At 33.7% G+C, this 26604-nt stretch overlaps 1 protein-coding gene across 1 annotated transcript in view; it reads left to right on the plus strand.

Moving 5' to 3' along the window:
- The window catches only part of ABCD2 (ATP binding cassette subfamily D member 2), a 62029-nt gene that overhangs the window by 15669 nt on the left and 19756 nt on the right, over nt 1–26604 (plus strand). Inside the window, exons 4-7 of the mRNA XM_029954355.1 lie at nt 890–1058; nt 1707–1801; nt 6183–6328; nt 25701–25846. Coding sequence (XP_029810215.1) covers nt 890–1058; nt 1707–1801; nt 6183–6328; nt 25701–25846 — 556 coding nt within the window. The remainder of the gene's footprint in view (nt 1–889; nt 1059–1706; nt 1802–6182; nt 6329–25700; nt 25847–26604) is intronic.

The following is a 26604-nucleotide window of genomic DNA, read 5'->3' on the forward strand; positions in this document are numbered from 1 at the left end:
TATTCCCATGAGGGAATGATTTTTGTGCTTTTCTTTTCACTGAGAAGGATGGTCTTGACAGGAGATGAGTCACCTTTCACATTACCCTGATAACAAGGTGTTCTTTTAATAGAAAAACAGCAGGAGATTCAACCTAAATTGGACAACCGGCAGAATGAGAGCAAGATACCATTCTACTTAGCCTTAGGGACTAAAACATATTTATCTCATTTTTAATCTCACCCAGAATAAAAGTCAAATTTAATGTTTTTCTTTGGGCACGTAAATCATATTTGGCTTGAAAAGTAGCTGAATTGTAGGATTTGGACTGAAAAGTATTTGAAGCTTTTCACTGAGCTCACTTTCAGTATTGACATCTTCTGACAGGAGTGTTTTCTTTGGCAAAGCTAAGGAATTTTGACAATCAATTTGACTCAGAAACATTGATTTCATAATAAGGAAAAAAACATATTTTCCTTATATTTAAAATCTTCCATTTTAAATTGAAAAAAGATATCAAAACAAAGGATTGTTATTTCATTGAATGATGTTAAGCTTTTCACAAAATTTCTAATTTTCTGGAAATAAAACTTGTCATGTAAATAGGAGCCAAACCAGAAATTTGACTGAAAGATCTTTAAGCCTCACTAACATTCTGAAATCTTTACATTTTATTTTGAACCCTGACCTGAATGAATAATTTTTATGGGTTTTATAATTCCAATCAAATTTACATTGACACCTTGTTATTTTGTTGCCTTTGTTACTTTTTATACTTATCAGATGCATTTTTTTCATGTATGATGAAACAAGATCTGTAACATTAAATCAAGAAACTAACAGATCACATATTTATTTAAAAGTCTATCTGGGGTCTATTAACTCTATTTTATCTCTTCGTTGAATTTAGATCACAGAATTAGCAGGCTATACTGCTCGAGTGTACAATATGTTTTGGGTCTTTGATGAAGTAAAAAGAGGCATTTATAAGAGAGCTGCTGTCATGCAAGAGTCTGAAAGCCATAGCAAGAATGGAGCTAACGTAGAATTACCCCTCAGTGACACATTGGAAATCAAAGGTATTAAAGCAAATGTTTTATGTTTTCCTATTTTGAAATGTTTACTTTATCAACAGAACCAACAGAACCAAAACTTGGTAGATCTCTTTTATTAGTTACCAAGAGCTAATATTTACTTAGTTAAACAATTGTTCCTAAAGTTAGTGTCACCCTTTGAGGAGTGGTGACTAACATTATATAAAAAATTATGCTATTTTATTTAGCAAAAATTTCTAGAATTATTTTTAGAAATTGAACATATGGCAGAATGAATTGTTTGCTTTTAAAATTCAAATGCAGAGTTAGAGCTAACGTTTTATTGTGCTTCATTATTCTAATTTTTTAAACTTAAGTTTAATTGTCACATTTTAAAAAATTGTGTTATTCCACATCTTAATTCCCTTATTGCAGCACTGTGGTTTTTTTTTCTGTAGGGAAGGTTAATTTAGTGAAATAAGCAATTGTAAAGAATATAGCTGGGTTATATGAGGTAGAATTTATTTCATTATACTCTCATTATGATGTTGACATTAGATTCTTGTACAATGTTTCTGAGAAATATTTTCCAAATATATGTGTGAGAATGTCCAAATTTATATTCAATCGTTTTTTAGATGCAGATACAACATATAGTAGCTTTTATAACTTAAACTATTTCTTAACTTTTAGGAAGAGTTATTGATGTGGATCATGGAATTATTTGTGAAAATGTTCCCATAATTACACCAACGGGAGAAGTGGTGGCTTCCAGGCTAAACTTCAAAGTAAGATGATATTCAAGAATCTTCTGATTGTTGCCATCACACTAATACAAACAACTCAGAATTCATGTACCTTATGTTAAATACTTGGAGGAGCATATGGAAAGGAGGGGAAATCAAGAAAGGTATGCACAGTGGCTCAGTTACAGAAACAGTTCCTCACAAAGCAAAGAGAAAGAGAAATTTGATTTCTACTGTTTTTTTGCTGGGGTGAAAATCAAAATTTCTCAGTGCACTGAGGGCCCATACAAGGTAACTTTTGGGAACAATAGAAAAATTCCTCAGAAATTAATATCCAGAAATAAATTTTAATTTTTCCCTTTATATTTACTAAAATATAAGGAAGAGGTCATTAGCAAATTTACTTCTGCTATTATATATTCTCTGAATATAATTTATATTTCTAATAATCACATCTTCTATTAGGAAAAAATGATCAGAAGATTCATGGATTGGATTTTAGTTTTTAATTTTGTTGAGAGTAAGTTCTTATTTATTGTTCTATGTCTTGATAACAAAAACCAAGAAGTAAAAATTGCTTAATAAATCTGAGGCCCTAATTTAAAGCATTGTAAACCTGAAACAAACATTTTGGAGTTCAAGTACACAGTAAGCATTAATGACTTTAATGAAGGCATCTAAATTTACAAACAAAGACATGATTGGACTTGGTAACAGAATTACAAACATGACGATACACATACTAATGATTTTAGTATGAACCACAGTCTAGGTTTAATTATTAAAGATCTGCTTGCAAATGAATATGAGAAATTGTGTTTGTTCTGAGAGAGAGAATGTGTAGGGGAAGGGCAGAGAGAGAATCTTAAGCAGGCTCCACACTCACACAGAGCCTGACAGGGCTCACTCCCACAACCCTGGGGTCCTGACCTGAGCGGAAATCAAGAGTTAAATGCTTAATCGACTAAGCCACCCAGATGCCTGAGAAATTGTAGTTAACCTTCAGTTTGGTTAAACTTTATTTTTCCATTTATAGACTTATGGAACGATTTAATTTTTTGGATCTGATATAAGTACCAATTAGGTGCTAATGATGCACCATAATCTTAAGTAGATTTGAAACAAAACATTTGAAGAAGCATATGGAATGTTTAATTATTTTTAGTTTAGCAATTTATAATTTATGACTTGTTACATAGAATTTGTCAGGTTAGGTTTTATAGTATCAATTCTTATTGTTCTATTTATTAAGTAGTATTAAGGGTCTTGAATTATACCACCTACTAACTACATTATTGTGGACACATCACACTCTTCCTGTGAAAACATTCAGGACTCAGTTTATTTTTTATTTAAAAAATTTTTTTAAATGTTTTTTATTTTTTTTTTGAGAGTCAGAGAGAGACAAAGCAAGCAGGGAGGGTCAGAGAGAGAGGGAAACACAGAATCTGAAGCAGGCTGCAGGCTCTGAACTAGCTGTCAGCACAGAGCCCGACGTGGGCTCGAACCCACAAATCGTGAGATCATGACCTGAGCCAAAGCCGGACACTTAACTGACTGAGCCACCCAGGTGCCCCAGTTTATTTTTTATATAAAATGAATTTAAAAATACGTAATCTAATGAAATGTCATGAATTTTGAAGTCTACAAAGATATATGTTAATATAGTATACCTTATGATAATTGGCTTTGTTTCTGACTCAGGGAGTTTAATGTAAAAAGTGTCGGGTCCCTAAAATATAATAAAAGTTCTGTTTCCTGTATGCATTGACAAACATGTTTCCAGAGGAAAAGGTTCTTATCCTTTTGTTAGCATTGTGGAATTAACTATTTGGTAAGGAAAATTCAATGAATGTGGGAATTATTTTTGCTTCACAGTATTTATTAAACATAAGAAAACTTATACTAATAAAATAATATGAATGTAGAAAAGGCTTCTATTATAACTCAAGTGTGTTAGATTTCTGAGATGTCCTAACAGAAAATGATACTATTAAAATATTTTGTGAATATCCTTTTTGCCATACCACATACCTTTAAAAAAATCATTTCGGAAGTATTTATGCTTCTACAAAATTAAACTTCCTTAACCCTCTCTAGTGAAAGAGAACAGCAAATCACAAAATTAATTCTTTCTGGGTTCTTCCCAGGATTTTCTTCAATCTTTATTCTATCAAAATAGCTTTTCAGATGGCTAAAATTAGGGGAAAAAATATCTATAGTAAAATGTTTAGACTCAAGCTCACTCCTGTCTTATGTCCTTGTGGTAGCTGCCTTCAGTGCCTGAAATGTTCTTTCTCCAGCTCTGATTGGCTGTTTCCTGTCACACAGGCCCAGCCTAAATGTTACCTCCTCAAAAGGACATTCCTGACCACCCATTCTAAAGAAGCACCCCCCGCCCCCACACGTACATACACCTTCAACCCCACAACGCTCCCATCTTTCCCAAACACATCTCTCTTCTTTGGCCATGATCACTACTTAATTTTTATTTATCACTGCTTAATTTTTGTTCACATGTTTTGTTCACATCTTCACATGCCATTTATCACTACTTAATTTTTGTTCACATGTTTCTTGCCCTCTTTCCCACTGGAATATAAGCTCTATGAGAACAGAAATTTATCTTGGGTAGCACTGTATCCGTTGTGCCTAGAAGAAGGCCTGGCACATGGTAAATATTCAATCAGGAAATGTCTAATTATTTAGACAGAATATAAATCTGAACCATTTTCCCCTTTACATATACTTATTATATACATCCCTTGCTCCTTTATCTTCACTTCCTTCCCAATCCTTCCTTTTTCCTTCCCTTCCTTCCTCTTCCCACCACCTTCTTTCAACAAGAAGATTCTAGCTTATGTTATATACAATGTGTAGACATGGAAGTGATCCTTTATACTGACATAATGCAAGTAATATAGTGTTTTTTCACCTTTGAGTTTTCTTTTTTTTAAGTTTATTTATTTATTTTGGTGGGGAGAGGGGCAGAGAGAAAGGGAGAGAGAGAATCTCGAGCAGGCTCTGCACAGGCTAACAGCATAGAGCCTCAGTGCTCAATCTCAGAAACCGTGAGATCATGACCTGAGCCAAAATCAAGAGTCAGGTCCTTAACAGACTGAGCCACCCAGGTGCTCCTTCATCATTGAGTTTTAAATATGACATATTCTATATCATTGATACTTAGATATTTGTGTCCATATTATACAAAACGATATCTACAAGCCTACAATAGTAGATTTCTGCCTTTCATACACTGATGCTCTATTCACTTAAAAAGTTTTTTTAATGTTTATTTATCTTTGAGCAATAGAGACAGAGTGCAAGTGGGGGAAGGGCAGATGGAGAGAGGGAGACTCGGAATCTAAACAGGCTCCAGGCTCTGAGATGTCAGCACAAGAGCCTAAGGTGGGACTCAAAGGACTGGCGAGATCATGACATAGGCGAAAATCGGATGCTTAACCAACTGAGCCACCCAAGTGCCCCCTATGCTGTATTCACTTTTTAATCACTGATTTTTTTTTTTACCATTTGTTACTGGAAATGTTCTTAGCAGTGTTCTTAGAGCAAATTTTTAAAAGCTGTTCTTTTCCCTTGCTTTTTACAATATCTTTTAAATACCACACTGAGACAAATTCCTGATCTTATTGGGTGGAATGGGAACTCATGAAACTTAACTGTTTAAATTTAAATGATAAATAAGATGGAAGATTCTAAAGAGAAGCATCCAATTGATAATGGATAACTTGTGATTTATATATGCTATATATACATGTGTTTTAATTCATTTCTAGACATAAGACTAAATTACATTCTTCTTGGTTTCCTCTCTCTTGGCTTGGTAAATGTATTTTCTCCATCTGTGAATAAAACAGAATTAGAATCATTTCATCTCTCTGATGAGCTTTTGTGATTGTGTAACATTTCAGACTGCTGAAGTAGAAAATGAAACTACCCAGCTGGATCTTAGAATAAACTTTGCTTTATAGCTAATAACTCCAACTGACAAATACAACAAATTTGTATTTGAATTCAGTATAAATTTAGCCAAATATTAATATAAATAAAGCCAAATTTAATATATGTTAATTTAAAATTTTATACTTTCTTATTTCCCATGTGGCTATGTTTCTACGTGTGAGTATAGTATCTGATGACAGGACCTCAATTAAAATTTTAGAGATCCAGTGCTCAGTCCAAGAAGATCCGTTTCCTTTGGAGTTGGATTATTTGATCATGCTTTTAGCCTCAGAGCAAAGTCAAAGCCCAATTTGATGTTCTCCGTCCTTCTAGTTTTTTTGAATCCTTGCCAGTCCTAGGTTATCATGTGTTTGAAAATTTTTAAAGAGTGAATCGCTTTTAAATGCTGCCAAATGAAATCACTTTTAAATACTGCAGTTTGTAATTCTGTTTTTTGCTGTAGGTACAAGAAGGAATGCATCTTTTGATAACTGGTCCCAACGGTTGTGGGAAAAGCTCTCTCTTTCGGATCCTAAGTGGGCTCTGGCCTGTGTACGAAGGAGTCCTCTATAAGCCACACCCCCAGCATATGTTCTACATTCCACAAAGGTAGGCGCGCGTTTCATATCACAAGGACATTTCATCTTTCCTTTAATTATATCGATTCCTTAACCTCCTCAGCTTATAATCTTTAAGCATGTTTTCACTGAGAGAAGCTATTAAGGAAATAAAAATTCAATTATTCAAAAAAGTTTTATTATTGCTTTGATTATAACAGTTTCCGGGACAATATCACTTCTTTTTATTTTCACATCTATCTAGAGATAATGAGCATTCAAAGCCTACAGATGTTACTCTCAAGGGATAGCAAGCTAGCTGAAAGAATAATTTGATTGCTTTGGATGTCAGCTTATCTCCTCTCACAGAAAAAATAATGCCTAGATAGCACACTAATCTCTTCATCAAGCTGTATACATTCATATGTTCTAAAATTGTTCACTTATATTTTAAGAACCTTTATAAAATAGTCTCTTTTACTGTTATGCTATATTATTAATGATTTGAAGTTACCTTAATTAAAAAAATTACTCTAAGAATGAGTGTAAAGTAATCATAGAAATATTTAAAAGGAACATGGTTTCTTCTGAAATCTTTAGCCAACTTTCCTCATAAGCATTTAGAAATGTCTAAATACAAAGTCATACTGGAGAATTTACAATATTTGTTGTAGACAAGAGAAAATAAAATTCAAAGGAGAGACACCTCTGCTCATCTTTTCCACCCGTCATTACCCTGGGTTAGGTAGATGTCACAGAGAATTTACTCCTACTGTGTTGGAAGACTCTTCGGTGGAACCTAAAAGAGCACTTAGGCTGGAGGCATAGAACCAGAGCAAATGTAAAAGTTATATCAAGTATGGTGCTATCACATGACTCTCTTGCTCCTTTTCTTTTGTCATAAAGTACTTGCACCTTCCTGCCCTCTGGTCTAATTTTTAGACCACATGTTGTAGTTAGGCAGATGACATTATGTTGAGTTTTTTGCTTTAAAGTAAGACTTATGTTGGCAGTGGGAAGCTACTTGAAGTAAAAGAGAATCAAGAAATTTGTTAGTAATAAGAAAATATTGGATGTGAACAGTGTCATGAAATCTTACATTTAATACAAAATAGCTAACATCTTGTGACAGCAGAATCCTTCTCTTTCTCTGTATGCTTTAAAGTCTCTTGGGAAACCTTCTGAATTTGACAACTAAATTATCCTGCCAAAGCTTAAGGTTCAGACACTAATGTGTTAAGTCAATTGATTTTTAATGTTTTATTTAGGTTATAAGGCATAGAATCATGAGGAAAATATCCTATCAGAATTCTACTCTCAATTCAAATAAAATCACATATATGAATTTTATATTTTAAGCTCTTTCAGATTTCCTATATAACATAAAAGGTACAGTTATTGAATATAGCTGTGACCTGAGCACCACAAGACATTTCAGAGGGATACAAAAGTGCATAATCCAGCAAAATTATCCTTCAGAAATTACAGAAAAATAAAGACTTTCTCAGGGAAACAAAAGCAGAGGGAATCCATTACCACTAGACCTGCCTTACAAGAAAGGCTGAAAGGAGTTCTTGGAACTGAAATGAAGCTAACTAGTAACATGAAAACATATGAAAATATACAACACTAGTAAAGGTAAATATATAGTCAAATTCAGAATATTCTAATACTGTAAGAGGATGGTTTGTTAACCACTTAAATATTAGTATGAAAGTTAGAGGACAGAGTATTAAAAAAAGCTAAAACTTTTATAACTTGTAAGTGATACACAATATAAAAAGAGATAAATTGTGATATTAAGAACATAAAATAAATGATAGAGTTTAAAAAAGCTTTTAATGATCATTCATTTTTGAGAGACAGAGACATAGTGAGAGTGCAGGAGGGGCAGAGAGGAGGGGAGACACAGAATCCAAAGCGATTTCCAAGCTCTGAGCTGTCAGCACAAAGCCCGATGCAGGGCTGGAACCCATGACTGTGAGATCATGACCTGAGCCTAAGCTGAATGTTCAACTGATTAAGCCACTCTGGTGCCCCAGAGTAGAGTTTTTATATGCAATTGAAGTTCGGTTGTTACCACAAAACAAAAAACCATAGTAGATTCATAAATAAAGGGAAGGGAATCAGCATATTACTGTAGAAAATCACCAATTCACAAAGAAGGGCTGCAGGAGAGGAAGAAAGGAGCCAGAGAACTACAGGGGAAAAAAAACCCAGAAAACAGTAAGCCAGTATTAGTAAGTCCTTGCCTATTAACACTTACTCTAAATGTAAATGGATTGAATTCTTCAAAAAAAGGTATAGAGGAGCTGAATGGATTAAAAAAAAAAAAGACCCAACTATATGCTGCCTGTAAGAGACTCACTTCAGCTTTAAGGACACACATAGATTGAAAGTCACGGGATGAACAACAAGATAAGAACACTACAAAATAAGAAAACTATAGACCAAGGTCCAAGATCAATACAGATGTAAAAATTCTTATTAAAATTAACAAACCAAATTTAACAGCTCATTAGGAGAATCATACTATGATCAAGGAAGATTTATTCCTGGGATGTGTTCAACATACACAAATCAATAAATGTGATGCACCACATTAATAGAATAAAAGATAAAAATCATATGATTATCTCAATAGATGAAGAAAAAGCATTTGAAAAAATACAACATGTTCTCATGACAAAATGTGTCAGCAAGGTGGGTAGATAAGGAACATATCTCAACATTATAAAAGGCTATATATGATAAACCCACAGCTAAAATAATACTCAACAGTGAAAAGTTGAAGGCTTTTTCCATAAGTTCAAGAACAAGACAAGGGTGCCCAATCTGACAATTCTTATTCAACATAGTACTGGAATTTCTAGCCAGAACAATTAGGCAATATATAGAAATAAAAGACATCCAAATCAAAAAAGAAGTTATTGTCTTTGTTAGCAGATGGTATGATCTTACATATAGAAAATTCTGAAGGCTCCACCAAAACATTTAGAACAAATCAATGAACTAAATGAAGTTGTAGGATACAAAACCAATATACAGAAATTAATTGAATTTCCATACACTAACAACAAAATATCCAAAGAAAGAAATAAAATAATCTCATTTATAATACCATTGAAAACAATAAAATACTTAGATACAAATTTTACCAAGGGGATGAGAAATGTATATACTGAAACTATATGACTTTGATGAAAGGAACTGAAGAAGACATAAATGGAAAGACTTCCCAAGTTCATGGTTTGGAATAATTGATATTGCTAAAAAGTCCAAACTACCCAAAGCCATCTATAGATTCAATGCAATTCCAGTTAAAATCTCAATGGCATTTTTCATTGAGATAGAAAAAAAAACCATCCTAAAAATTGTGTGGAGCCACAAAATTACCTGAATAGCAAAAGCAATCCTGAGAAAGAAGAATAAAGCTGGAGGCATTTCACTTCTGATTTCAACTATACTGCAAACCTATAGTCATCAAAACAGTATGACACTAGCATAAAAATAGACATAGACCAATAGTACAATCAAAAGCCCAAAAAAAAACTCCTGAATATGTTCAACTAATATTTGACAAGGAAGCCAATACTACACAATGAGAAAAGGATAGTCTTTTTAGTAAAGGTTAAAAAAAAACCTAGATGACCACATGCAGAAAAATGAAATTGGAACCGTATCTTACACCACTCACAAAAACGAACTTTAAATGGATTGATAATTTAAATGTGAGACCTGAAACCATAAAAGTCCTAGAAGAAAATAGGGGGAAAGCTCCTTGGCACTTGTCTAGGGAATGATTTTTTGGATATAACACCAAAAGCACAAACAACAAAAGCAAAAATCAATAAGTGGGACTATATCAATATATAGAAGGGGAGAGAATATTTGCAAATCTTATATCTAGAAAGGATTTAATATCTAAAATATATGAAGAACACATACAGCTCATTAGCAAAAACTAAAACAGTCTGATTTAAAAATGGGCAGAGAATTGAATAGAAATTTTTTTTCTAAGACAAATGGCCAACAGGAACATGAAAAGGTGGTAACATCACTGAATGCAAACCAAATCAACAATGAGATATCATATCTATGACTGTTATCAAAAAGACAAGAGGTAACAAGTGCTGGCAAGGATGTGGAGAAAAAGGGATCCTTGTGCACTGTTAGTGGGAATGTAAATTGGTTCAGTCATTACCAAAATATGAATTTTCCCCCCCAAATTAAAAAGAACTATCATATGATCCAGCAACACCACCTGGGTATATATAACTAAAGGAAATGAAAACAGGATCTTGAAGAGATATCTGTATTCCCATATTCATTGCAGCATTATTTGCAATTGCCAAAATATGAAAACAACCTCAGTGTCCGTCAATAGTTGAATGGAAAGAGAAGATGTGGTATACATACACTGGAAAGTTCTTCAGCCAAGAGAGAGAAGGAAATCCTGGTATCTGTGACAACATGAATGGATCTTGAGGGCATTATGCTAGGTGAAATAATTCTGACAAAGAAAGACAAATATTGTATGATAACACCTACATGTGGAATCTAAAAAAGCCAAACTTATAGAAACAGAGAATAGAATGATGGTTACCAAGAGCCAGAGAGTGAGGAAATGGGAAGATGTTGGTCAGGGACACAAAATTCTAGTTAGGAGGAAGTTCAGGGAGTCTAATGCAGTGTTGTGATGACAGTTAACAATAACATATACTTGGAAGTTGTTGAGAGAGTAAATCTAAAGTGTTCTCACCATAATAAAGTAATGATAATTATGTGAAGTGATAAAGTCATCAGCTAACACTTCAGTGATCATCATTTTGTATATATATACTTACATCAAATCAACATTTTTATATCTTAAACCTACACAATGTTGCATGTCAATTTTATCTCAGTAAATCTGGAAAAAAGATTTAAGAATGTCACTGAACTGTACCCATAAAAATGGTTAAGATGGCAAATTTTATGTTATGTGTATTTTACCAATTTTTTAAAAATGGGAAAAAGAAAGTACATAAGTCCCAGTGTTTGCCCTCAGAGAGCCCTATGTTATTTTGCAACAAACATAAATCACTGAGAAACTTGTTCTTAGTTATGATATTTACTATTGGCTAAGCCAAAGGTCAACTGCAACTTAGTTAAGGAGACTTGAAACTGAAACTATTTTTTAAGGCTAAAGGTGTTTTAAAATAATTACTGTTAAAAGTCATTTTATCTTGATTATGTATCTTCTAGAAATATGAAATTTTGCATTTATGTTTAAAATTTTATAAGACAAACATCTTATATGCAAAATATGTGAAAAAGCATAAAATGTACATAAAAGTATGTAAACCAAGAGAATCTAAATGTAGCATTTATTTCTTATATTCTAAACACTGCTGACTTTTTCAAGAAAATTTGAAAATAATCTCATAAGTGTTTATGATTTCAAAAGAAAGCTGGGACAACCTATTTCAAAATATTTATCAATAGTTATTCTTCAACATTTTTCCTTCAAATATTTGTATTAATGAGAATTATTATCTAATGGTTTATTGCATTAATTTAGGGCAGCAGAATATTGATTAAGTACTAGTTTGGCAGTAAAAAATTATAAAGTAACTACAGGATTGAGTCTTATATCCATGCAGAATAAATTTCATGAGTCACAAGCAGACTTTATAATAATCTCCCTGTTTTTACTTTTAATGACTGAAAGACTTCTTGATAGAGGGTGGATCTCCATGCAGTAATCAAGTATACATTAATTGTTATTTTTATGGGGGAAAGGAGTGGATTTTATTAAGGTGTGTTTCTAATAATGATATTTGTATTCAAAAGAAAAAAGTGAACTGAGAAAAATAAATGTTCTACTTAAGCAAATTAGGACACTTAGATTTTAAATTATATCTTCAGAGAATGTTTGCAAGCTGAGAAACCTAAATTCCTAAGGAATTGTGAAATCTCCTCAATATCATCTCAGTTACTGTCTTCCAATACCTAAACAATGTGAATAATGAGAACCAGATAAAAGAAAATCTGGGCCTTAGTTCAAGAATACAAATAAAAATTGTGGTAGGTAAATTAGTTTCAAAATAGCTTCCTCTCATTCTATTTGATTAACGATTGGATATGATAACTACTAGGAACATTTGATACATTTTAGCAAAGAAACATTTTATCTCCAATGTAGATTTAGTACTCTAAATCTATGGGTTGATATATGGTGAAATGTTTTGTTTTGCTCAGATGTAACTTTAAATAATATTTTGGCAATTTTGGGCTGTTTGAGACTGAATTTCCTGAGCAATGTGACTGTACTATAATCTTCAAACTGATGACTGAAACTCATTGGTCTCTACTATTAGCCATCTTGACCCTTAGGAAAAGTCTTCCACTTGAATACAGATCTTGACTTTCTTTTGTCAATTCTTGGTGCAGTTTTCTCTGTCTTCACAACTACTTAAGTAGAATCGTGATCTGCTTTTGCATTCACTAATCCACTAACTTGTAATCCATTAGTAATGTAGCAATTCTGTACTACATCTCTGTATTTTCAGCCATTAAAACTCAAAAGCCCAATCTTTTACTTGTTTAGTTCACCTGCTAACAAAACATTATTATATGCTAACATTCACCTAACTGGGAAACTGAAACATTTTGGTGGGGTTTGGGGACACAGAGAGTGAAGAGAGGGAAGGTGGGAGTCGGGGAGGAACAAAGAGGGAAGGAATGGAAAGAAGGGAGGGAAAGAAGAAAGACATAAGAAGTAGGTGTTTATTAACAAAAGGTAGCAAAATCTTGGGTTCTTTTATATTACTTTTTTTTTCTTTTTAATCATGCAGAGGACCATTTGTATACATCACATCTCTCACCTCAGCAACAGTCTCCAGTTGGGCACCAAACCACTATGTAATTCTGTTCCCAGAGCTCTTGCTCTCACTACCCTTCCTTGGTAGAAATATCTTGGGACAGAAATTTTAACCATGATCTTGTTACTACTCAGTCCTTATGCCTTAATACTTAACATTCAACAGATCTGAAATAGGTTCAGACTTCCCATAATTGTGTATGAAAAGATAACTTGTGCAAATTTTTGTCTATCTTTGACTTTGAGGTTTGAAAAGTAAAAGGTTAGGAAAGTGAGAAAATGACTGGATTATAAGGGTTGAATTAAATTTGACTAAACATTTTTTAAAAGAAAGAAAACAGAAAAAAAGCAGGAAAAAGAGGTATAGAATAGCTTGGATGTTATACTTCATATCTTAGGAACATTAATGTGCATTATTCTTTGTTAATACTCTATTCTTTTTTTTTTTTAACATAAGTATTTATTAAAGCCCTGCTATAAGATACTGTGTAGGATAAACAATGAGTAAGACAAAGTCACTCTCAATGTAGAACTTACGTTAAATTTGATTATAAATAAAAACATGAAATCAACTTCAATAAAAGTATGAATAAGTGCCTCAAGAAAAGCAAGAAATGCTGTAGATGTTCAAACGGAGGAAAATCATGATATAACAGTATGCCATTTGACCTGGATTTTGAAAGTAATTAGGACTTTAACAGTTGTCATGAATTGAATGTTTCTCCAATGACTAAATAGATCAGAAATGCCTCAGATTCAAATACACATACAATTATCCTTTTTGGAAACTTCTAAGGAAGATTGTCCTATCCACCCTTCCTCTAATACACCATGCTGAGAAAAGCAAACATTTATTAGACTCATCTCCGTTAATATTACATCACTGGAATTAACAGTGCCCATCTCCTAGGTCCTTAAGCAGTGCTAAAGTGTTCTTTATGCTGAAGTTCTTTGAATTCATTTTTTTAAAATAAAAGATTAAACATTTGTTTATTTTTGAGTGAAAGAAAGAGAGAGCAAGCAGAGGAGGGACAGAGGAGGGAGACAGAGGATCCAAAGCAGGCTCGTGCTGACAGCAGTTAGCCCAATGCAGGGCTTGAATTCACAAACGATGAGCTCATGACCTGAGCTGAAGTCAGATGCTCAACTGACTGAGCCACCCAGGCACCCCTCTTTGACACACTTTCTAAAGTTCTTTAGTACTTTGTGGATCTGTCATTTGCCTAGTTTCCACCTAAGGAACTTATCTCCTCTTTATAAGTAAATGGCACATTTTTCTTATATATATAATGTATCTTATATGTTAAATTTTAGTCTATAATTGCTCCTTGAAAAATATAACAAAGATGACATAACTTGTATCATACTCATTACTTCTCATTCTCTTTTGTCAGCAGATATTCTGAAATTATAAAAAACATTTTATTTATCAGTTTAGTAATTGTTTACTACTTCATTCTAGGAGAGTATATTCAAGTACCATGTAGCTTAATCTTCTAGACTAAATGTAAATACTGCTTAATAAATAAAGTAGTTATGAACCACATTTTTAAATTAAATGAAACAGAAAAATCCTAGATTTGTACGTAGCAATGATAACATGATTAAAGAGACTGTAAAGAAAGTTAAATGTTACCACTGACCATCTTTTAATGTATAAACAGTAATTACTGATTATACTCTGCATAAGTCATACAAATAGAATATTTTAAATAATTAAATTGAAGTTCAAAGAGATTGGAGACTTTGATACTTTGAGTTACGCAGCATTTCAGAGCCGGAGTTAGAGTTCGCCACATCTCTAGATATAATTCACTGACTCTTATTTTCAGATCAACAAAATAATCACATTAAAAACATCTACCTGTGATTGAAAAGAAAAAAAAATAAACCACTGTTGTTCTTAAATGTTTTCTCAGGCAATAATAGTAATTAAATCCTCTTGAACACTGTCCCAGATTTATGGGGAATAACAAACTATGATTCTTTAATAGTTTGCATTCACTTTCAAACGTCACTGTCTTCTTCAATTGTTTTCCTTAGTCAGATGAACTTATAACATGAAACTTCTTTTAGCAGTGCCAGCATCTAGTCCATGCTTTCTGTGATGGCGTTTGCACTCATGCCTTTAATGATGTAGCTTATGCATTTTTACTAATTTTGTAATTGTAGTTGATTAGCCTATGTATTTTTTTTACCATAAAGTGAACTAATATTGACTTTTATTAGAGAAGCTTATGATCTCTTGAAATAATGGATGGATCCTAGGGCATCTTTAGCAAGGGTTAAGTATCTCTGGGCTTACTACTTTGTTGTTGTTGTTGTTGTTTTTTTTTTTTGCTTTGTTTTTTGTTAATTTACAATGTGTCAGGCAATTATTATGCATTAGTCACTATTCTACACATATTATATGTTTCGAATTTTTCTGTATGAAAACCCATAAAGTTGCCGTTAGTATTCCTATTTTATAGATGAGAAAACTTAGGTTGAAGTCAAGCAGCTGACTACAGCTAACATTGAGCTTAGGTGTGTCTGACTCTTGGGTATTTTGTCTTGGGTATTGCTAGTGGCAGGGCACATTTCTCTGAAAAATTACTACTCTCTTGCCTGACCTTGCCAGTATCACCAATGAAGGTTGGTTGTTTGCTTGCTATGCTAAATCTGTGCTAATATCAAGATATTGTTCAGAAGCAGAGGTCCATATAAGACTGGGGGTACAGGGCAATCCAAGACAATTTTAGCATAAAATTTAGCATAGGTACTGGCTGTCATTCATTGATGTTAATGTGAAGGAAACTATATTCTTATGTAATACTGAAATTCCTTTAAACTAGGTTCAAATCACATTCAAATTAGAATATGTTCTCTATTCTTTCCTATTCTTTTAAAACCCATCGATCTATAAAATTTTAAATGATCTCTAAAAATAGTCCCTTAATCTAAAATCAGACTTCCTGCAGAGATATAAAACAAGCAAATCTAATTTTAATAATGCATTATGGCATTAAAAATCATTATTTAACCTTTATGTTGTCAAAAAAAGAAAAGAAACTGTTTTCTGCAACAGAGCAAAGGTTTTTGGTTTAAGTAGTTAGTCAGAATGAACAAAACACTTAGATAACACCAATAACACCAACATTGACAAACTGCATTGCAGGCTAAGATGTGTTGTATCAGATGAGTTTTGTAGATACTTAAAAATCTGAACATTCTGGGGTACCTGGGTGGCTCAGTTGGTTAGGCATTCAACTTTGGCTTAGGTCATGATCTCCCAGTTCGTGCATTGGAACGCCACGTCGGGCTGTGTGCTGACAGCTCAGAGCCTGAAGCCTGCTTCGGATTCTGTGTCTCCCTCTCTCCCTGTCCCTCCCCTGCTCACGTCTCTGTCTCTCTCAAGAATAAGCAAACATTAAAAAAATCTTTTTAAAAAAAAAATCTAACGTCCCTTAGAATTGTTTCTATATAAATACATCCCAAATCCAGAATTTCCTATCTGGAGGGATAGAAGAATTATACTATAGCAGACTATCATTTAAGCCACACATATAAAAGGAAGGAATGACTATTAAAGAACCAGGGGCATGTGAGATCAGGTGGGATAGTTTGCCTCCTTTATCCATAGCAGAGAGAGTGCTCTCATGGTCAATAAAGTGTTTTTAGTGAGGTCTTGGTTTTCCTTTGCTGTGCCTTTTGTTGTTGTTGTTGCCTCAGCTCTCAGATTTAAACATGAGGATGTGGCCTGGAAAAGGACCTAAGTAAGAATATAAGGGAATACAGTTTAAATACCTTTATTACCATTTTCCTCTGAGTTTCTAGTTTTCAGACTTTTTGATTCTTAATGAATCTCTGAGTGCAAAAACATAAATAGGGAGAGCCTCTGAAGGACAATGAGTATGTTTATTTAAGTAAGATGCAGGCTACCCAGACTATTGCTGGTCCAAATGGAATGTTGTTCTGAAAGGGAATAAAGGAAGAATGTGATATGTTTAATTCAGGGCTCCTCATGGAGCCCCATACCCAGCTGGTGACACATACACTGGTCTTGCTGCCCCCAAATTAGACAAATCTGGGCTTAGGGAGTGAGAGTTATTACTAAAACAGACTTTGCCCATGTTTAATTATTATTGAACACATTTTTATAGAATATAAGCTAGAAAGGGCATCTGTGTATCTGTACGGCACTGGTGATATCTACTGAATCTACAGAATTGTATACTGTAACAGTGCAATGAACACCAATGAATGATTGAATAAATGAGTGGTTGAACATCTCCATAGATTTGGTTTCTATTGCCAAAATACTGGCTCCATTACTAATTAGGAAGCAAACTATTTATTTTGTTGCATGCGCTAGATATGCCACATAATCCTCCTTATCATGGGGATAAGTATTTGTCACTTAACATGTCCCTTGTAAAATAAAGTATTTTAGCCCTGAAGGAAGCTCAGTAATATTTCTGTAGGTAATTCACTTCTATTCCTTTGTTTTATGACTATTAGACTAAAAGCAAGTAAACTTTACATAAATATCTTTGAGCAATTAGCTGACAATTGAAAATTATACATTTTGATACTACCTATGTAGTAATTTATATATTTCAGTTTTTTTAAACTCTCTTAAAGGAATCTATAAATGTAAACAATTTTCTATAGCTTTCTTTTGCTTGGGAAAATATTTAGGATAATTTTTTTCATATTTAATTGTTCTATGGGCTAATTTATGAAAATAATAATGGCAAAATCATCGTTTACTTCTAAAAGTTTTCCCCAACTTATGAATCAGTTATTAGGTTGCACCATATGGAATTAGAATTTTTGTAGGTCAAAAAGTCAAATAAGAGGGATTTCAAATGATAATCTAATATAATGATAAATACTCCTAAAGTTGATTTTTAAGAAGTTTGCATTCTCATCAGGTTAGCCATACTTTGATTATTCCACTACATTATTCTTATTTCTTGGAAATAAATATAGTCCCTGCTCTTCAGGGGCTGTGCACATCCCTGCTTTGGCACCTAGAAAACACATCCTAAAGATGTAATTTCAATAATAGTTAATATCTTTTTTTAGTTGAGTATTTCTTCTTTTAGCTACATATTTATTTTAAAAATATTAGGAATGACTTATGCATTGAGGATTCCAATTTAATTCTTGCTATTCATGAGAAAAACCTGATGACATGATTGGTCCCAGTGTGTACCTTTATATGAACTATTAATAGCTAGACTTTATAGCTTTTAGATTGCCAACTTCTTATCACTATGGTAACACAGCAGTACTTAGCTGTGCCTTATTCTTAAATTTAACACATTTCATGCTTAAATATAGTTAATATTGATGTGAAATTTTTATAAACATTGTTGAAAACTAAATTCCAGATGACTATGAAACATTTAGCATTTTGGGTTCTCATTCCAGAGACTCCAAGAACAAGAGACAGAGCCAACATTTCTTGACACTTTCTCCTCCTTTCTTTTATGTCTATTAAAGAAAAAAATAGAGATACCATAAGCATAAACCCTAATAAATTTTAATATATTTTACCGAAGCAATCATAAATTGTCAAATTTTTAATTGTTAACACAGAAAAGTAGGGAGTAGAATACAAATTATAAATGTAGCCTGAGACATTTGTAATATAAATATAAAAAACCATAACCACTGGGAATGATTTGATCTGATATAATTTTAATTTTACTATTATAGCTAACAGTTTTAAATATAGATGCATTTTAAGTAATCCCTGATTACAAAGAAAAACAATTCATGATAATTGTTTAAATAATAATATTATTCAAATTATACTGTGATACTCATGAATTTATTCTGATATCTTTTCCACAGCAAATAGAGGTGATTCTAAATGTTAGAGAAAAGTAAATTAAAACTAGTTAGTGTTTCTTTTTTGGTATCTGCTAATTATAAGCAAACTATTTCTTTTGTTGTTTGTGGTAGGTATGTTGCAGGTTCCGCTTTCTGATGGGCCAGAGCAAGTAAGCTAATAACATTCTGACATGGTAACTGATCTACCTGAAATATTTAGAAGATACTCTGAATAGGTCTATATATCTAGAAAGGAAAGTTCAGTAAAAGGGTACTTTAAGTGCTTATCAATTATGTATAACTTTAGTAGGACTAGAGGAACTTGAGCTAGCTTAAAATGTTAAATTCCGGCCTTTGAGCTGGAAAAGGATCACATGCAAATTAATCATATAAACATTGGATATAGGGTCTCCATTTCTTATGCTTCCAAAAACATTCTGTATCATTTCAACTTTTCTTGATATAGCTTTTCCAGAGAATTTGGTGATAACTGTAATTTCATAAAATTTTTAAATAAGTATATTGATAAAATCTATCAAAGTATACTTAGTTGTCATGCCATGAACCTCTAAGCACATATAGAATGTGTTATTTATATATTTTACATGATTTTAAAACAATAATTGAGAAAATTGGACTTTAATAAAGCAGTATTTTTTGAATACTTATAAATATATAATTTTATACTTTTTTGTATAATTTCATCTGTATTCCCTTCACATAAATTTTCAAAGTAGCACTTTTCATACTCCATTGTATCATTTGACTAACAATAGCTCAAATAGTCAGTTATGGGGGCACATTTGCTGTTGCTCATGTTGCATCATGATATCAGTTTATGGTTTGACATTTTGCTTAAATCTCATGTTGACTGAATTTTAAATACTTCAGTCGGTTGAGTATTTTAAATACTTCAGTTCAGGTCATGATCTCACTCATGGGTTCAAGCCCCACATCTGGCTCTGTGCTGACAGGTCAGAGCCTGGAGCCTGCTTCGGATTCTGTATCTCCCTCTCTCTCTGCCTCTCCCATGCTCACACTCTGTCTGTCTCTCTCTCTCAAAATAAATGGTAAAAAATTAAAAAAAAAACACAAGAATTTTAAATACTTCATGCCTAAACACCATGTTTGTTTTGTTTTGACTTGTTTTGTTTTTCCTTTTATTTCAAGAGTGCTTATTCAAAATGTTACTAGACTTATAAACTCAATAAAAACTTTGGCATTGCAAAAACATAATTAATTTACTTTGTCCTATAATTAAAAACCCTTTTGAAATAAATTTCCCTATCTATTAATCAAAGAGAACTGACATATTTCAAAAAGCATAAAGAAATCATAAATAATATAAATTAGCCTCTTAAAGAAGTTAGAAAGATTTTCTCCTCCCAGTTTTTCTTAGAAAGAAAGCACATGGAAGACTTACATGCATTAATATATTTGAGGCCTTATGTCTTGGTCCAGTGAACTAAGTGGTGCTCCAGTTACTAAGAGAAGTACTTCTAGGTAAACCCGAGATGGTTTCTTGAGTATTTAACAGAATATGGTTTCTAAAATATACATAATTAGGTACTTGTTATTTATTAGTTTTATGAAAATAATAAAAATTTACTATGTGGTATAAGACCACAAGTCTCCTAGCTGGTTAAGTAGCAATTTTTTTTGCATCTGTTTTTATAAAGATGTTGCATTTTCACATAAGTAGATAACTTACGCCTAAATAGAAATGATTTTTTTTCTGTAACAGTGCTACACTATGTACCTATACTGTACTCAGTGTTCTGACTACATTGCTTCATTTAAGCATTATATAAACCCGCTGCTTCATTTGGTTTTCATAAAAAATGAAATGAAGTAAGTTACTCTGCAAATGAGGTAGTTCTAATTCAGAATTTGGGTCAGATTGCTAGTAAATATGAGAGATGAATTCCAGCCCAGAACCACCTCTCCAAAGCTGATTATCACAACTATGACTCTATACTGTCTTCCCTGAAATGTAGATATAAAACATGATTTCATCCAATATTACCAGTTAATGAAGTCTTATGGTAGAATCCTGTAGAAGCATGTGTGAAATGAATGTTCAGATGTATTTTATTCATTGTAGTCTCCTTTGCGTATTGTGTCATGGCTGTTCTGTAGATCAAATTATATCTGGGGTTTATACTATGGTACAGAATATATCTGTGCTTCTAACTTACTTGGGAATTAGCAAAAGTACTGCCTACTAAGGTTTCCTTGGATTTCTTCCTTAACTTGTCTGAGTACCAGCTGAAAAACTACTCATTGACTCTGATAGCCAATTTCTATTTTATGCTATTATTATTACCAGATATTAACTTAAGATAGTGTCACATTATATGATGTAAAAAAATAACTGTGCATCTTAACTCTGTTTTTTTTTAAATTATGGTTAGACTGGAGAGGGAAAGATAAAGAAGAAGACAGAAGATATAAGAGAGAAAAAGATATAGGGACATGGTAGAAAACATGTGACCAGAAATGGTGTAGTCACTTCAGAAAACAGTTGGGCAGTTCCTCAAAAAGTAAACAAAGAATTATCATATGCCCCAGCAATTCCTCTCCTAGGTGCATGTCCACTATTTATAATAGTCAAATTGTGAAAACAACTGGAATATCCCTCAGCTTATTAATGGATTAACAAAATATGGCATATTCTTACAGTGGAATATTATTCAGCCATAAAAGGAATGAATGCTATGATTTTCTACAACATGAAGGAATCTGAAAACATGCTAACAGGAAGGCCATCACAAAAGACCACATATTGTGTGATTTCATGTATATGAAATGTCCAGAATAGACAAATCCCTGGGCACAGAAAGTAGATTTGGTGGCGGTCAGGGGCAGGGAGGAGGGAAGAATGGGGGGTGTTTGCTATTGGCTCTGAAGCTTCTTTTTGGTGTGAAGAAAATGTTATGGAATTAGATAGTGGCAATGGTTACATGAGCAGAATAAAAAAATCATTCAATTGTGTACTTTACAAGGGTGGATTTTATTATATGTGAATTATATCTCAGTTTTTAAAATATGGCCAAGGATTCCCATATTTTAAAAGACCCCATTGAAAATCTTTACATGAATGTACATATGTATCATTAAAATATAAATACTTTTATTTTTAAATATTACTTAAATGTTTTGTAAAATAGCCTTGTGTTATCTATCCTTCAACTAAATTATTTGCATATTATGGGAAAACAGGCAGACGAGTGATCTACAAACATATATTTATATTTAAAACCTTCAACTTTCTCTCTCTCTTTCTCTCACACCCCTCCCCTTTAAAAGTAAGTTGTAGTAATCATAAATCTTCATCCCTAACTACTTTAGGGTGTGTTTCCAAAAATCAAAGATATTCTCTAGCATAACCATAGTACAATGATCAAATTCATGAAAATTCACACTGGTGTTATTATCTAAACACACTTTTGTTGGTTCACAAACTGGCCCCTGTCCTTGGAGGCAGAAGGAGACAGAAGAAACCATTCCTGATTGGCAGGTAGCAGGTTTAATAAGAAAGTGAACTTACCATATGAGGCTTGTCCTGGGCAGCTACAAGGTGAGTGGATCTCAGCCCTCACCCACCAGAATCTTAAGCTTGTATAGAAGCCTTAGCTGGATTCAATCACATATAGCATCCAGTTGGTTCCAGTAACACCTCACTCTCTCATGCTGCTTCCCTGGAAACGGTTCCAGCTGTTGGAACGGTAGGCAGAGCACACATGCCAAGTACATGTGAGGGGGTGAGGATCCTTGATTGTCCCACTCCAGCTCATGGTCAACCGACAGTCATGTCCTTTGAAGGAGCGCCAAAAACTTCCCATATAAAAATTTTTAATTTGAATTTTAATTTTATTTATTTATTTTAAGTTTATTTATTATTTTGAGAGACAGTGTGAGTGGGAGAGGAGCAGAGACAGAGAGACACACAGAATCTGAAGCAGGCTCCAGGTTCTGAGCTGTCAGCACAGCGCCTGATGTGGGGCTAGAATTCCCAGACCGAAAGATCATGACCTGAGCCAAAGTCCAAAATTTTCAATTTTTAAATTTCCAGTTATCATAATACTGTCCTTTATAATAACTGCTTTTCCCCCAATTCATTTGCATTTTCATTGCCATGTTGCTCTAGTTTCTTTTAATCTCACCTCCTCAGCTTCTTTCTTTATGACAGTTATATACACAGTGCAAAATCGTTGTTGTTATTGTAAGAAAGTCCCTCAAATTAGGTTTGTCTGGTAGTTTCCTGATGCACTGAATTTTTTTTTGGTTTATTTTTTGTTTTGGGTTTTTTTGGGGGGGGACATGTGCAAGAATACTACCTATTTCCTATCTGCTGGGTAAACCAAAAGCTTGGTAGTTTAAAACATAAATGTATTCGTTCATAGCTCTGGAGGTCAGGAGTTCAGAAATCAAGGTGTTGGCAGGTCTACCACCCCTAAGGAAGCTCTAGAGCAGAATCTTTTCTTGCCTCTTCCAGTTCCTGGTCGTGCCAGGCATTCCTCAGCCTGTGACAGCATAACCCCAATCTCTGCCTCGGTCTTCACATGACTTGCTTCCTTGTGTTTCTCCTCTGCTTCTAAGGGCAATTATTGGATTTAGGGCCCATCTGGTCAATCCAGGATGATCTCACCTGGAGATCCCTAGCCTAGTTACATCTGTGAAGACCCATTTTTTCCAAATAAGGTCACATTCACAGGTACCGGGGGTTTAAGTTTCAGGCATATCTTCCTGGGTCTGCAGTTCAACCTCCTAGAGCACGTAAATGATGCTGTGTCCTCCTCAGAGGATAATACCAGAACACACTGAATATAGACAGAAGAGGAAAAAGATCTTTTTAAAGCATGAATTTATACCAACACTCTAATTCAAATTGAATATTACAGTTTTTTCTTGCCTTCTCACCTTCCATATTTGTATCTTCTTTCTTCCAGAGTGAAAACCCTAGCTCCTAATATTATTAACATGTTTACTTCTTTGGTCAATCCTGAAACATAGGTAAAATAATTTCAGAATTGCTACACCTGTATTATTGCCAACAAGAAACTTGCCAAATAATGTTCAAGATTTCTTTGTGGTTCTCTTGGTCTTCGACTGGAATTGGGCAGCCAAGCACAAGCCAAGCACAGGTTACCTCCTCCCTCTTCCTTGTGGTTGTCATTCATTTAATCTACTTTCAACTCATGTGTTTCTGCTTGTACTTAATTTTAAGGTTTCCTCCTTCACCCTTACTGGCTTACTTTTTCGAACAATGACATTTTATCATGATTCTAAAAGTAGAAATATATAGAAAGGATACTTAGAGAGGTGACTCCCTCCTCTATTAATTTTGCCTTGTTTCTCCAATCTCTAATAGGTAACCAATTTTATTAGTTTCTGGTTTACTGTGTTTCCTTTTATGAATATAAGCAGATAAATGTATACTTCCTCATTTTGCTTTCATTTTGTATAAAGGTAGAATATTGTATATTAGTGGTTCTCAAATGGGGATGGTTTTGTCTTGTAGGGGACAATTTCTGGAGACTTTTTATTGGGGAAAGGGCATCTAGTGGGTGGAGATGAGGCAGGCTGCTAAACACCCACAATATGTGAGAAAGCCCTCAACAACAAAGAATTACTGGTTCCATATATGCATAATGTTGCTGTTGAGAAAACCTGCTATACATCTATTTCCTCACTTTGCTTTTCAACATAAAAATATATTTTGGAAAGTCACTCTATAGAGATGGTCCACATCCTGTTTTACAGCTCCATAGTGTAGGTGCTATAGTTTATTCAGTCTCCTTTGTATGGACATTTAGGTTGTTTTCAATATTTTGCAATTACATATAATGCTATAATGGATAACCTTACAGACTTTTATTTTTGTAATTTATGAAGTATATCTTTAGGGTAAATTGCCAGAAGTGAGTCAAAGGCCAAAATATATGATGGTTTACCAAATCTCCTCCAAAACATTGTACATTTTTGCATTGTCACCAATATTTGAGAGTACCTGTTTCTCCATAGATTGCTAGTTGAGTGAGTTGTCAAGTTCTTGAACTTTTATCATCTGAAAAGTAAGAAATTCAGTGTAGTTTTAATTTGCATTTATTTTATTATTAATAGCATTTCTCTCTCTCTCTTTCTCTCTCTCTCTCTCTCTCTCTCTCTCTCTTAGAGACAGGGATAGAGTGTAAGCAGGGGAGGAACAATGGGAGAGGGAGAGAGAGAATCTCAAGCTGGGCGTGGAGCATGACGTGGGGCTCGATCTCATGATCCTGAGATCGCAACTTGAGCCAAAATCAAGAATTGAACACTTAATCAACTGAGCCACTCAAATGCCCCCCTAATTAATGGCATTTTTAAAAGTTTTGCTTGTGCACATTTCTGGTTCAGAACTTCAAATTTTATAATATTTAACTCAAATAATTTTAGATGAATTATAGAAGCCATGTTTATAAAATACAGTGAAACAAGATAGGTGTTTCTGTGCTGAAAATATACAACTATTATGGAAACTTTTCTTGTGGCTAGTTCTCAATAAATTTTTACACGAACATAACAGAGTATTATTCTGTCATGCCTGAGACAAAAATACTCATCACTAGGTAATAAATATAATTCTAGAAATTTGGTATTTAAAATGTGCTCTCAAGTTTTCAGACCACAAGAATGTTACACTGAGTAAACTAAAATGACTTTGTACCAGGGTTCTTATGTGCTTGGTGTTTTATAGGCCATACATGTCTCTTGGAAGTCTTCGTGACCAAGTCATCTATCCTGACTCGGTGGATGACATGCATGATAAAGGCTACACAGACCGAGATCTGGAATGTATTCTACACAATGTCCACCTCTATCATATAGTTCAAAGAGAAGGAGGTAAAGTCTATCATTTTTTAAATGCACTTAACTTTGTTTCAAAAACTAAACTTAGGTAAATAGTCCATGTTTTAATGTGAATGTATGCTATTATTGGACATAAACACACAGATGGACTTCATAGCATTTATTGATTTTCCATTATTGATATCCTCTTTTCTGCTTGGTACAGCACACCAGGTTCTTTATTGGCTGCTGCTAGCATTTGAAAAAAATTCTTTTGGGGGCGCCTGGGTGGCTCAGTTGGTTAAGTGCTGACTTTGGCTCAGGTCATGATTTCATGGTTGGTGAATGTGAGCCCTGTGTCAAGCTCTGAGCTGTCAGCCTGCTTCGGATTCTGTGTCTCCCTCTTTCTTTTCTTTGTTTTATCTTTTATTTTTATTTTTATAAATTTAAAGAAATTTTTTAAAAATTTATTTGTGAGAGAGAGAGAGAGAGAAAGCACAAGCAGGGGAGGGTCAGAGAGAGAGGGAGACACAGAATTTGAAGCAGGCTCCAGGCTCTGAGCTAGCTGTCAGCACAGAGCCGACATGGGGCTCGAACCCACGAATTGTGAGATCATGACCTGAGCCGAAGCCGGACGGACACTCAACCAACTGAGCCAACCAGGCACCCCTGTGTCTCCCTCTTTCTGCCCCTCCTCCACCCGTGCTCTGTCTGTCTGTCTGTCTGTCTGTCTCTCTCTTTCTCATAAATAAACATTAAAAAACATTTTTAAAAAATGAAAACAGTTATCTTCTTCATATTTGAGTATACAA

The sequence above is a fragment of the Suricata suricatta genome, chromosome 10, assembly GCF_006229205.1.
Source record: "Suricata suricatta isolate VVHF042 chromosome 10, meerkat_22Aug2017_6uvM2_HiC, whole genome shotgun sequence".
In the NCBI taxonomy this organism is placed as follows: Eukaryota; Metazoa; Chordata; class Mammalia; order Carnivora; family Herpestidae; genus Suricata; species Suricata suricatta.